Genomic DNA, 13,977 nt, shown 5'->3' on the forward strand with positions numbered 1-13,977 from the left:
TTTCTGTAGCTTCAGAATCCTTAAGCAAGACTTTTTGTTACACTAGATTTCTTATGTTCCTAAGAGAAATACGTTTTTTTAAAAAGGTTGATAGGAGCAGGAAATGCAAAGATCTGATTTGTTTTGAATACTTTGATGATATGAGAAACAACAGCTTCAGAAAATGAAATGTGATCACCAACTTCTAATCCTTTTTCTATAACGATTCTCTTTTTCAAAAATTGCCTTCAGTGGACTTCATGTCCCCTGCCCTACCCCTATTTCCCCTTTAATAGATGCTTTAAACAATTAAAATTAAGGGACAAAGATGGAAAAATTATTTGGTGATCTAACAGGTTGATCCCTGAGTTCTCAATTAGTCCACACTTCTGATCTACTTCTGTCCTACCCCAATAAATAAATGAAAGCACACCGCTTTGTTTCAGAAGTACTGGAAAACTTCATTAAGATGTAACATTGTGAATTAATTTGCCCAAAGAATTAGGATGTCCAATATAATGTAAGAGTAATTTAAACATATTTATAACAGGCCAGTGCTAATTAGAGCTCTAGAAACGTGCTACAGCACACATTTTATAGGGTTTGGGGATGACATTAAAAGAAATAGCAGGGCTGAGGTCCAGATCTGATACAGAAACCCCAGGAGGAGGGTGGAAGGTGAACCTCTGCAGGAGGCTTGTGAAGAAGAGGAAGAGTTCCATTTTGGCAAGTGTCTCACCAGCACAGATCCTCCGTCCTGGAACAAAATGTAGAACAACCATGAGAGAGTCAGAGGCTGGATAACAAAGTCATCTGGTGATTTTTTTATTTTGCTTTGTCTAAATAATTGCATTTGTGTGGAGAAATGTATAGAAATGCAATCTGAATTCCTTCCTTCTAGTTTTAGTAAAATTTGTATCTTTCTTAGTTTTCAGACTTTTCTTCTGCTGGTTTCAGTTTTTGATCCCAGACCAACTTTAGCTGGTTTAGCCTAAACTTTGACTCTGTCAGTCTAGTCATGAGTAATTTTTTTATATTAAAATTTGTCAGAAAAAATCTTGGAGACTCAGAAATGCTGTCTGGAGTGCGACTGAGGAGCAAGATGGTGGAAATATTCTGTTAAGCCACTAATATGAGCCTTTCTTCAAAAGCGCTGCAAATATAAACTCTTCTTAGTCCTTATGAAACTAAGCAGCTTGCAAATGCCTTAGCCAGAGCATGATGACTCAAGGCCAGAACAACAAAAATCTGAACTAAAATTTTATTATAACTCCCTTATATGACAAAAAGTGGAAAATAAAGAGCTATTTCATGGCTACGCTATGATATAAGCTCTCCAGGGAATGTCCATACCTGACACTCCCTGGATGTGCTTTTTGCAAGGACATCTAGAAATCTGTGAAATACAGGTTGTGAAATTACCCCATGTAAAAGAGAGTGCAAAGGTCAGACTTCAGTAATGAAGAGACACTGGCATAAGTGGTTCCTGTCTAAGATCTGTCCTTGCAACAGCAGAAAAAAGAAAAGAGAAGGCACCTGCTGAAAAAGGCATGAAAGCATCTTTCTTCACAAATTTTCCATTGGCATCAAGAAAGTGCTCAGGATAGAACATGTCTGGTTTCTCCCATTGTGATTTGTCTTGCAGGACAGAGGCCAGTAAGGGGATGATGTAGGTTCCCTGCAAAGAAAAGACAGTGGAATTAATCTATGGACAAATATTCTGGTGGTAGTAATGGCAATAAGATATCACAATTGTCAGCCTGGAGAAAGATATTACTGTGGTTTCTGTTATGTGACTTCATTAGAAGTCATTAGAGTTCACGTTTATAACAATAATCAGGTTTGAGGAAGAAGAAACGCTAAAAGAAACAATCCTGTAGGCATCTCACCTTAGGAATGAAATAGCCTTTGAGAGTGACATCTGCAGCAGTCTCATGAGGCAAATCCAAAGGCAGGATATTAGCAAATCTCTGAATTTCATGGATGACAGCATCTGTATATGGCATCTGAGTTCGATGTTCGATTCGTGGGGGGTTTGACCCTATCACTCTCTCTATCTCTTCTTGGACCTTTCCTGAAAGAATCAACCGGTGAACAGTCAAGGGTGCATCCTTGGGGCATACTGTGCTTTACTGATGTAACATATAAGAGATTTTGAGTGAAAGCCATAAATTCACCGAACATATTTTTTTCCCTTTCAGAAATAATGGGAGATGGACAGAATTACAGGGTTTGATTATTTCCTTACCAATAAGAAAACTAAAGACTTGTATTCTTCTGCCCTGTCTTCTGCCTAAAGTTTCTTGCTCTGATCAAGAGGTGTCTTAAATACCTCACTTGACTCATAACAACTCTGTAACATAAACTGTAAAGGAGATGACAGACAAAGAGCAATTCCCTGAGTCTTCTCAAGTATTTAAAGTCTCGGTACAGTCTATTTAACATCTGCAAAGGCATTTGGTTTATCAGCAGCCTGTTCTGAGGAACACCTGGAACAATTTCCTTGTCCAACACAGGACAGCTCTCTCTTAATCAGTGAGATTTTACTGAGCAAAAGACTTGGCCAATGTGTTTATAATCTACTGGCTGACCAGTGTACTCCTGACTGGGTCTGAATCACGGAGCACAGTAACACTCAGACAATAGCACTCAGACTTTTTGTAAGTTAGTGTATTAACAGATATGTTGACCCTCCAGGTTCCCATTCAGTTTCTAACATGCTGAGGGTAACAGCATGTCATAAAACCACTTACTCTGTATTTCAGGGTACTTTAGCATCAACAGAAAGCCCCAGTTTAGGGTGGTGGAAATTGTCTCAACACCAGCAGTAAACAAATTGCTCACCAAGCTTAGCAAGTTGCCATTGTGAAAATATCCATTGGTAGTGGATTTTTCCTGAAAAAAGTGGTTGATATAAATGGGTGAAAACTTAAACCTATGTGAAAATGCAATTTAAATAGATAAACATTTACTAAGAAATACAGCCCATATTTTTAAAACGTGTGAAAGACAAGAGTTTTGCAGTTGTACCTGGAGGAGAGTGGTGACATAGGTTTTAAGTTTTGCATGATCTCTGCATTTACTGATGCTAGCTGCGAAGAGCTAGTTTCTCTATGAAGATGGTAACCCAGATAAATCAGAAACTTTAAATAAGGGTCCTAGTAAAGCCTAGGTAGCTCTTTTGTTCTATAATGCAAAGAGCCAGAAGAGCTAGGACAACAGAGAGATCATGTTAAAGATGCAACCTCTGTGAATGTATCATTGCAGTCTGAAGAGAAGCATAAATAAGGACAAATTTTTGCTGATTAAAATGAGTTGGAATTGCAACATAGTGAAATATGTGTTCAAGTCTACCAGTTTATTATATGTGTTTTGTCAAAGATAGATTCCCTGAAGAAATATAACTATAAGGACTGAAAGGAAATTGTAAATGTCTTCTCATAACCGTAAAAGTTAGAATAGACGAGAAAAGAATCATTTACCTCCTGCTGCTTAACCAGGAAAGCATCAATAAAACTTCTTTGATCATTTTTGTCCAGGGTTTTGAGATGTTCTACAAAAGTAACTTGCACATAAGCATGGAATTCATCTCTGTTTCGGAGAAGATTCTTGTTAGCCCTTAGGAGGAATCCAAGGTGTGGGAAGATGTTGTACACCTACAAGAGTGAAAGTGGTTAGAAAGAATTTAGCAGCCAGAGGTCTGAAAACACTACAGAAACAAATTAATACTTTTGTTTTCATTTTTCAGATACAGAGACAAAGACTTAATAGTAATATTTTATTCTTTAGAACATGGAAGAATGGTTGGACGAAGTCATGGTAGGAAATTCATCAAGGATCACTAGGTATGTGGAAAACTCATCCCCAAATTATTGTTTTGCAGGAGCAGCGTATCTGTCAGACTCAAAACACCTGCAACTTGCCACCAGAGAGATGGAAATGTTGGGCAGCAACTTTGATTTTAGCCAGATCTTCCACTAACCTTTTGTTTGTTTGTTTGTTTGTTTCAAAGACTAAAGGAATAGAAGTGATTCTGGTGTGTGGCAGCATTGCATGTGAGTATCAGAGAGTATTTATTACTCATTGAGACATGTCAGTGAACTAGAAACGTGGGAAAATAGATTTTGCATCACACTCCTTGTCCAGTTAGACCACATACCCTACAGCTTCTCCCTGTCCCATGTGTTGTTTTGCCTGATCTTTTTTTATGTGTCAAACATATTTTTGGGGAATGCTCAGCTTGTTTACGCACTACACAGTCTGATTTTTTCAGTCCAGATTTAACATTTTTGAAAATATAGCTTAAGTATGTTTTTAAGACTGGAGGTTTGATTGTTGGCTTCAAGATTTCCAGACAATTTCTCAAGCTTTTTTTTTGTCCTGGCAAGTACTTGTAAAATTCTTCTCTGGCAGAGTCTCAGATTTTTCCTGTTTAATGGAAACTACCAGTATTACTATGTTTCTATGGCATTCAGTGGAAAAATAACATAAAAACCTTTATCATTACCGTAACCAAAGGCTTCCCAGCAAGCCTCATGCTTTCATTGGTCAAATCTTGAAGTCTCACAAACCTGGAGTCTTTGTAGTCAAATCGTTTTCCAAGTAATATTGACACAATTATGTTAGCAACTGCTGCATTAATCATTTTGCTAGCATCAAAGGGCTTTCCTATATAATGAAAAAACAATATATTACACTGTGGCAAGAGATATAATTTTTAAATGTAAATTTAATACTAATTCTTGCTATTTGTTATAATTGATTCCTGTTGATTATTAATCCATTACACTGTGCCAAGACAAAAAAACCCCAGAGGAATCAAATTAATCTAATTAATTCAGTCTGAATACATTTTAAAACTTGTGAAGGTTACTGGCAAGCCCCTGGGTACTTGAACAAAACCTTAGAGATATGAAGAATGAATCATATACCCACCTTCTTGTGACTCAATGATGTCTGCCAGATGCCTATACTCCTCCACAATGCGATCCTCAATGACCCTTTTTCCCATTCCAAAGTCTCGTAAGGTTGTGAGAGTAAATCTTCGCATCACTTTCCAGTTCTCACCATGAGCAAAAACAACCCCTAACACAAAGAGAAGATTTAAAGATGGCAGAAGATTTTAAACAACCAATATGTTGACAGATAATGTAGATATTTAGTAGTATTCACTTTTAAAACAAGCTAAATTACATCTGGCCAAGAAAAAAACCCCCACAACTTTCCCTTAAGTATTTTTGCATCTCAACAGGTTTATTGCATAAATAAAACTATTTAAGAGGTATTTAATCAAATCTTAGCAAGAATATATATATTAGAGAAACACTTCTCATTGAAAGAAAGAGGGCATTGGAAACTCAAGATCAAACTGTGTATCAATGTACTTTGGAACTGGAACTGAAATGAGTTGTCATGCCTTTCGTGGTTGCTGGAGAAACCTGATTAGAGACAAACATTTTTAAAATTTAAGTAGCATCTTTAAACTTCCTCATCAGTTTTTCACAGAAATTGTTACATCAAGTAACTCATAACTTTTTTTTTTCTTCAACATGTAAAGAAAGAATATAGACAATCATAGAATCAAGGAATCATAGAATAGTAGGGGTTTCTCAATCCAGCTGCACTGGGTAGAATCATAGAATTGTATAATGATAGGGGTTGGAAGGGACCTTTAGAGATCATCTAGTCCAACCCCCCTGCCAAAGCAGGTCCACTTAGATCAGGTTGCATAGGAACATGTCCAGGCAGGTCTTGAAGACCTCCAAGGAAGGAGACTCCACAACCCTTCTGGGCAGCCTGTGCCACTGCTCTGTCACCCTCACAGTAAAATAGCTTTTTCTTATATTCAAATGGAACTTTTGGTGTTCTAGCTTCTTTCCATTACCCTTGCCCTATCACTAGATACCATAGAAAAAAATGATGCCCCAGCCTCCTGACATCCACCATTTAGATATTTGTAAATATTAATGAGATCTCCCCTCAGTCTCCTCTTTTCCAGACTAAACAGCCCCAAGTCCCTGCAGCCTTTTCTCATAAGGAAGATGCTCCAGACCCCAGATCACCTTGGTGGCATCAGCTGGACTCTCTCCAGCAGTTCCCCATCCCTCTTGAGCTGAGGAGCCCACAACTGGACCCAGGACTCCAGATGAGGCCTCACCAGGGCAGAGTAGAAGGGGAGCAGAACCTTTCTCAACTTGTTGGCCACATTCTTCTTGATGCATCCCATACACTGATCCTAGGCTTGGAAGAAGTGGTGCTTAAAGATCAACCAGCTCTCTTGGGAACTTCTACCATCTAGGATCCTATCCCATGAGATCCCTCCAAGCAGGTCTTTGAAGAGGCCAAAGTCAGCCTGCCTGAAATCCAGGGTTGCAATCCTGCTTGGTGCCCTGCTTCTTCCCCACAGGATCTTGAACTCCACCATCTCATCTCTTTTGATCCCAATAATGTGATCAAAAGGTGCAATTGTTAATTGTTCACAGAATTATTTCTGAATTTGTCCAGGGGTATTCAGAGATGTAAATATGAAACTATCATGTAAAATCAGAATGAAGTCTGGGTGTGAAATTCTCTTTTGGAAACTCATCTCAGTATACAGTATTTCACTTATTAAAGTAAATTCCCAGATCTATATGTGTTCCATCTTATTGTCACATTCTGATTTTAAAGCAATGTTCACCACTTGAAATTAGAAACAACAGTATAATACTAATTTGAGGAAGTGGAGGTCTTATGACAGGCTTGAAGCAAGAGAAATCCAGAAACAGGTCAGGTGTGCAAGAAATTCCTTCCTTAGTGTGCATGCCACTGTTCTAGATTCTGAAAGTATGATGCTATCCATTATCTGTTGTTACTATTAGAGTTATGGTTGTCTTCTTGTCACTGTCAGTACTTTTAGATTTTAATAAATGCACTGAAATCAATGAAATTGCTACCTATTTCCAATACCTAACATGGTCTCTGATCCAAAGCACTGTGCCAGCTTCTATTTCATTGGTAGGAAAAAACTTTTTCAATAAGTCAAGCTGATAAGGAAAAATAAAACCAACTTACCATTTCCTCTGGTCAAATCTTCAAAGACTGGGATTTTAGGTCTCTCTGAAAATGCATCTGCCTGGTTTACGAGAGCTTCTTTCACTGTCTCATACCCAGAAATCACTACTATTTTCCGTAGCCCCATCTGAACACTGAAGACTGGACCATATATTTTTGACAGCTGTCAGAAGAACATATCAGGGATTTACAACTTTTACAACTTACAGAGAAATTCACTAGCTTCTCAGTGCTGCTTATTTTCCTGTTCTGCCTCTAAGTTACTTAAAGGTGAAATATTTTCATAAGTACAGAGAGTGGCAATAATATAAGTGTGTCAGAGTTAACGACTAAATGGCACAGTCAGGAGTGGAGTCCCACTGTTCTAAACTAAGCAGAATTGTTAACAGATGAGTCTGTCAAGGGTTGTGCTTACAGCTCTGTCTTCCATCAAGGACCCCTGTAAATTCAATTTATCACTTCCTTTTTCAAACTGGTCTCTATTATTGTGTTTCTTTTATTTATAGACTAAACCTGTTCAAGCCTTTGCTACCACTACAGTATAAAAAACCCAATGCATTTCCTGGCCAGGATTTAACATAAGGTAAATTTTCAAATTAGGTAAATTTGAATATGACTACATCCACAATGAATCTGTCTCAGAAACAATGTTTGGCCAAAGCTCATGTCTTTTTTTTTAATCTTGTATAGGGAGTTTATTTTCATATAACTCAATGCTTTTGATTCTCCTGACAATAGAAGGTGGTGCTTTTTTTTTTTTATTTTCTAGTGTATTTGAACAGAAGGCAAGCATTTAGCATACATATACAAAATGTTCAGCAGCTGGTAAGGAAATCAAGCAACCGTATGAAATAACATAGCAGCAATTACATGTGTCTGAGTTAAGAGTAGCTTCTTTGATGGTGATACTGTTATCCCATACCACTGCAGTTATTGCAGATTATGATCTTTTCAAAGGGTGTTTGCTCTCCAGTAAGGACTTTACAATGCTTGCTGTGTTGATACTCAGGGTGAACATGTGGTCTCCCGTTTACACACTATGTGTTGAATACTAAATCTCGAGCCAAGCTCAAGTCAGGGAACTAACCTCCTCTATTAGAATGGTTTAACTGAATTATAGGAGATGTATTGGTTCTGTTGGCCTTAAAAGAGATACAGCTTGCTTTTGCCAACCGAGCTGCACTGGATAGAATCATAGAATGGTAGGGGTTGGAAGGAACCTTTAGAGATCATCTAGTCCAACCCCCCTGCAGAAGCAGGTCCCTCTAGATCACATCGCACAGGAACACGTCCAGGTGGGTCTTGAAGGCCTCCAAGGAGGGAGACTCCACAACCCCTCTGGGCAACCTGTGCCAGGGCTCCTTCACCTGAACAGAAAAATAGGTCTTTTTAAAAGTTTGAATAGAACTTTTTGTGTTCCAGCTTCATCCCATTATACCTTGTCCTGTTGCTAACTACAATAGATAAAAGGGATGTCTCTTACAATAGAAAAAAGGGATAGCTACAGATGATTTTCCGGGCACGGCATCTAAGCATCTTTTGGTTTGTGAATATATCGTATATACAGATATGTTGGTGCATATATCCATTTTAAAATTGTCATCAAGGAGGATATATGCCGTTTCAATGTCTATGTAGAAAAACTTCCAACATAGAACCATGTTCATAGAAGTGACTTGAATCAAGATCTGGAATGTTTTACAATAAGCTAGGTAAGGAAAGCACTGGAAGGAAAACTAAATATTTATTACCTTGATTTGCTTTCATCTTTGCTGTGTATTCTGGCAACTGAATATTAAGAGTGTATAGTTATCTTCAGCTTTTGGGGAAGAAAGGAGGAAACAGAGATGAGAAGGGCTGCTAAATCAGTGAAGGCAGGAAGGCTGCAGTCACAACCTCAGACATGTCAACTAAAGGAAGGTAGAAGGAGTTATACCACATATGAGAATCCCTCCTCATTTAGCTATGTTTTTCACAAAAATAACACAAAAATAAGGTAAGCACTTTGTTATTAATATGAGAGTTGTTTAAGGCTGTTACCTAGATGTGTGAAGCTGTAGCGAAGGAAGAAAGTATGAGAGTAAAGAGCAAATCTCACTGCTTTCAAAGTTTTTTGCTGAAATAACAAATTTCTGTCCCTTGCTAAGGGTCATCTGTGGATACAACACATTGAGGGTAATCGGAGAAACTCTATGGGCCTTGGTGATATGCACAATTATGAAACCAATAGAAAAGATAATGGCTACCTGTAGATAAGTCCTGTAGGGTCTCTTCAAATCAAATAAATGCAGATTTCCGATGATAGGTAATGGTCTTGGTCCTGGGGGAAAATTCTTGTTCCTGTGGTTATTCCAGAAGCCTCCCACTTTCAGAATATATAGAAAAGTCAGGATGAGCACTAGACCCATAGAAGTGCTCCAATCCATCTCTATTCTGCCAAGTGTTTACTACAGAAGAGAAAAGAAAAAATGTGGACTCTGGATCTCTGTCTTCCTGCAAAACTTTCCCTTGAGAGATACCTTTATTGGTCCATAAAACCTCTTTCACAGCGAAGGATATGTTCTTGCGATTGGTGACTCATTTTACTCTCTTCCCCCTTGCCTGCTAATGAATACACAGTATGTTAAAGAGGCATCTAAATGTTTGCTAGGCAGGTGGATTGAGGGAGCATGTAGCTCACTGTTCAAGAATGAAAGTCCAATGACACAGAAAAAACATAGGTCATCAACCCAGTGGTTGTTGTAAAAGTAATAAATTCTGTGTGTTCTTCGGGTTACTGATTAGTTATATTTTCATCATTAGTACAGGCACAGCCTTGATACCCTGGAAACAAAAATCAAGAGGCCAAGGTCCAAGTGTTAGTTGCACAGCCTATTTTTTTTTTTTTAAAAGTACTTACATACTGATATAATTTTGTTTCAATGAAATTCATTGGGAGTTCTGAAATCATTGAATGGTTAAGATTGGAAAGGACCTGTGGAGGTCATCAAATTTAAACCTTCTGTTCAAGCAGAGCCACCTAGAGCCAAGTGGCCAAGACAATATACAGATAGCTATTGAATATCTCCAAGGAGGGAGACTCCACAGCCTCCCTGGGCAACTTGTACCAGTGCTTAGTCATTCTCACATTCTCCTGTGTTTCAGTCTGTGCCACTTGCCTCTTGTCCTATCACTGGACAGCAATGAAAAGAGACTGTCTCTGTTTTACTTGTACCTTTCCTTCAGGTATTTATCTCCTGAACTTTCTCTTCTTTATGCTATACAGAGGAAAAGCTGTGAGCCCTGGGACTGTTTAGCATAAAGAAGGGAACACTGAATGTGGACCTTATCACATATATGTGTTGAGAGGATGGGACCAGTCTTTTGGTGGCCAGTAACAGGGTAAGGGGCACAAGCTGGAATACAGGAGAAGCTTATTTGGTGTTCAGGTGAGGGAGCTCTGGCACAGGATGATGTGAGATGATGTGGAGTCTCCTTCTTGGAAGGCTTCCAAAGCTATCTGAATGTGTTCCTGTGTGACTTGATTGATGTGAACCTGTTTTAGCAGGGGGTTGTACTGGATGATCTCTACATATCCCTTCCAACACCCACCATTCTGTGATTTTGCGAAACAGTCCTAACTCTATCAACTTTTCCTCATAGGAGAGATGTTACAATCTCTTAATCATCTTCATGGATTCTTCAGGTTGTGTCTGTATCTTTTTTTTTTTTTTTTTTTTACTGGGCATCCCAGAACTAGTTGCATAACTCCAGCTGTGGTCTCACCAGTGCTGAGTGGAGAGGAAGGATCACCTGCTGACAATACTCCTCCTAATGCAGCCTAAGGTACCAATAGTCTTCTTTGTGACAAGACCTCATGTTAAAATTGGTGAACATGAGAAGCCCCAGGTCCTTTTCTGCCAAGCTGCTTTCCACCTGGGCAGCCCTCAGCATGCACTGGTGCCTGGGGTTGCTCCTTCCCAAGTACATGACTTTGCACTTCTTACTGAACTTCATGCAGTTCCTGTCAGCACATTTCTCCAGCCTGTGAAGATCCCTCTAGACGAAAGGTCAACTTCCTAGTGTATCCCAGCTTGATGTCATCAGCAAACTTGCTGAGCATACATTCTGACCCATCACCTCAGTCACTACTGAAGATATGAAACAGGACTAGACTCAGTATTGACACCTTGAGTACCCTGCTAGTTACTTGTCTACAACTGGATTGCTAACCTCCAGCCCTGGCTTTCAACTCACCTCACCATCTGCTCATGCAGCCCTTACATCAGTAGTTTGTATACAAAGATCTTCTGGATCTGTTGAAAGCCTTCCTGAAGAAGTTAAGGGAGGCCTGAGAGCTGCCACAGAAGGATGACTTGCTCACTTCCCACTGGGAGCACAACATTGGTTGGCTGTTTCAGGCAAGAATGCATTCCCAGAAACCATCTTGGATGTGAAAGATCTTTCCAGCTTTGAAGATAACATTGGCAACAGTTTGATTTGAAATGGAGAAAGATTTTTGTATCTTTCTGAATTTTTGTAATGATCATTAATATGTAGTTTATTCTGTAATGAGTTTTAACATCCATACAGCTTATAACCACCTGAGAGCCCTCCATGCATCTGCTCTGTTTTTCTGTGTCAGGGGAATATTTTGTTTCTTTGCCTCAGTTTGAGCTGTTCAGTTATATTTCTATGTATGTGTATATGTGCATTCAAGTCACTGATTTGGGAAAAATGGCATAATGGGCCACTTTCACTAGGCAGTATGGATGCAACTGTGCTGGAGGTATGGAAGGTGAAAGCCCTAAGCTTTATGCATGTACATCAGTGTAGCATCCTTTGAGGTCTGGACCAGGGAATGGTGTCAACCTTTCATCAAGGGGAACACACAGAGGTATAGGGAAGGACCGAGTGAAATGGACTTTGTTATCTGTCTAGTGGGATTTACCCTAACAGTAATCATCACCTTCCCTTTCTAGGAGTGGCTGGAAGTAAGGGCTACTGCTTACTGTAACAGTGGGTGAGACATGTCTGGCTAAAAATCCCTCAGTGGACTCAGAAGCACCAAACTTCCCACATGGAACTAGAGACAAATATATTTCATCTGCATTCCTCAAAAAGCAGACAGCCAAGAAAAACCCCAGGTACATGACACTGTGCTGATAACATGAGTCACTAGGGGTACGGTAATCTCAGTGTTGGGAGGGAGGTCCAGATCAGAGATGGAAACTCCAGAGAAAGGGTAGAAGGTGAACCTCTACAAGAAGCTGTTGATGAAAAGGAAGGGCTTTCTTTGGTAAGAGTCTCACCATTCATATGTCGTTAACAGGTTGATCCCAGTGTGAGAAAAAGAAGACTGTCTGTCCCCAAGAAATATGAAATAAATACAATTGATCATCTGGTAATTGAATTAATGCATTTAATCAGCAACAGTTTTGAATTCAAATGTTAAAAAAATTTTGTAGGCAAATGTTCAGAAAATTACTTTAAAATAATTTGTCTTTCAGTAGTGAAATACAAATATACTGCTCTGAAAGAAGTAATGCTCAGTATCTGTAAGACAATCTTCACAGTTATGATCATGCACTGGTATTTTGGAAAAGGGCTGAGTGTCAGTAAGCTTGACCTTTGGTTAGTTTAAATAAGAAAGAATTGCTAATAAGAGGAAATAATAATAAGATGAAACTTTTAATCTATTGTCATGGTTTTGCACAGCCAGCAATGAAGCACCGCGACAGTCTCTTGCTAACTCTCCCCCATCCACCTCCACTCCCCTTAGGATGGCAGAGGCCCCAATGAGATGGGAGGGGAAAAACCTCAAACCCCAAGGTTCTTGTGGATTGAGAAAAGGGCAGGGAGGGCTCACTGTCAATTACAGTTCCAGGCAAAACAGACTCTAGTACTTGACTTAGAGAGGAAAGCAAGGAAAGTTTATTCTACTACCTACAAGAAACAGAACAGAACAAAAAGCAAAAACAGGGCAGGATGATGAGAAAATTACAACCAGCACTTTAAAATCTCCTTCCCCCATCCTTCCTTTCTTCCCAGGAGCAGCTCACTGCTCCAGGTATCTCTACCTCCTCCCGTCTCAATGGCTCAGGGGGGAAGGGAATGGGGGATGTGGTCATTCTCTCACAAATGGGCTCTGCTGTTTCTGTCTTCTCAGATGAGGACCACTCCTGGCATTCTTCCCTTGCTCCAATATGAGGTCCCTCCCCTGGGACACAGTCCTTAACAAACCTCTCTGGTGTTGGTTCTTCCCAGCAGCTATAGCTTCTGCAAATATGGGATCCCTCACGTGGGATATGGCCTCCTCTGGGCATAGTCACTGCCCCTGGCACAGGGTCTTTAACGAAGTGAAAACAAATCCCTGCTTCACCAGTCCCCTTCATAGGATGCAGGGGAGTCTCTGCTCCAGCACACCTCCTCCTCTCTTCCCTCACTGACCTTGGGGTCCTCATGGTTGCTTCTTTCTCTCCTTCCAACTCCTTGCACCACCACCATCCAGAAAATGACAGAACAAGAAGGAAGAGGAGACTTCCTCCTCTTCCACCTGCTTCTTCTTAAAAAGTGATTGTGGAGGCATCTAATTGGCTCAGCCCCAGAAGTGGGTCTGGCCAAGAGCTGGGGAGACTTTCAAGCAACTTCTTACAGGAGCCCCCTTTACAGCCCCTTCTCCATTATCAAAAATAGCAACACAGAAACCCATGACATCTATCTGTATTGAATATGTAAAAAAAAATAGATAGACTGCACTAGAAACATTAATTTTGAAGTTTTTACTTAGAAAACTACTAATCCCAATGGTTTTTGTTAGTTTGACAGGTATGATAAAGAGATTTGTTTTCTGATTAGGACTGGATATAAAAAAATATCTTTTCAAGGATGGCAGACTTGAAAAATATGAGCAGCCACCTAAAGTTTTTTCTCAGAATGACAGAAAACTAGCAATGGCTTTCAACA

General features: G+C 39.6%; 1 protein-coding gene across 1 annotated transcript; it reads right to left on the bottom strand.

Moving 5' to 3' along the window:
* Nucleotides 1-548: 548 nt before the first annotated feature.
* LOC104563518 (cytochrome P450 2K1) lies at nt 549-9,458 on the bottom strand. The gene is made up of 9 exons (XM_010209992.1): nt 9,279-9,458; nt 7,033-7,195; nt 4,915-5,064; nt 4,487-4,647; nt 3,462-3,635; nt 2,733-2,874; nt 1,869-2,053; nt 1,516-1,657; nt 549-736 (listed from the first exon to the last, which is right to left on the bottom strand). Exons 1-9 carry the CDS (start codon nt 9,456-9,458, stop codon nt 549-551), a joined length of 1,485 nt encoding a protein of 494 aa, XP_010208294.1.
* Nucleotides 9,459-13,977: the final 4,519 nt, after the last annotated feature.

This window comes from Colius striatus, chromosome 2, assembly GCF_028858725.1.
Source record: "Colius striatus isolate bColStr4 chromosome 2, bColStr4.1.hap1, whole genome shotgun sequence".
Lineage (NCBI taxonomy): Eukaryota > Metazoa > Chordata > Aves > Coliiformes > Coliidae > Colius > Colius striatus.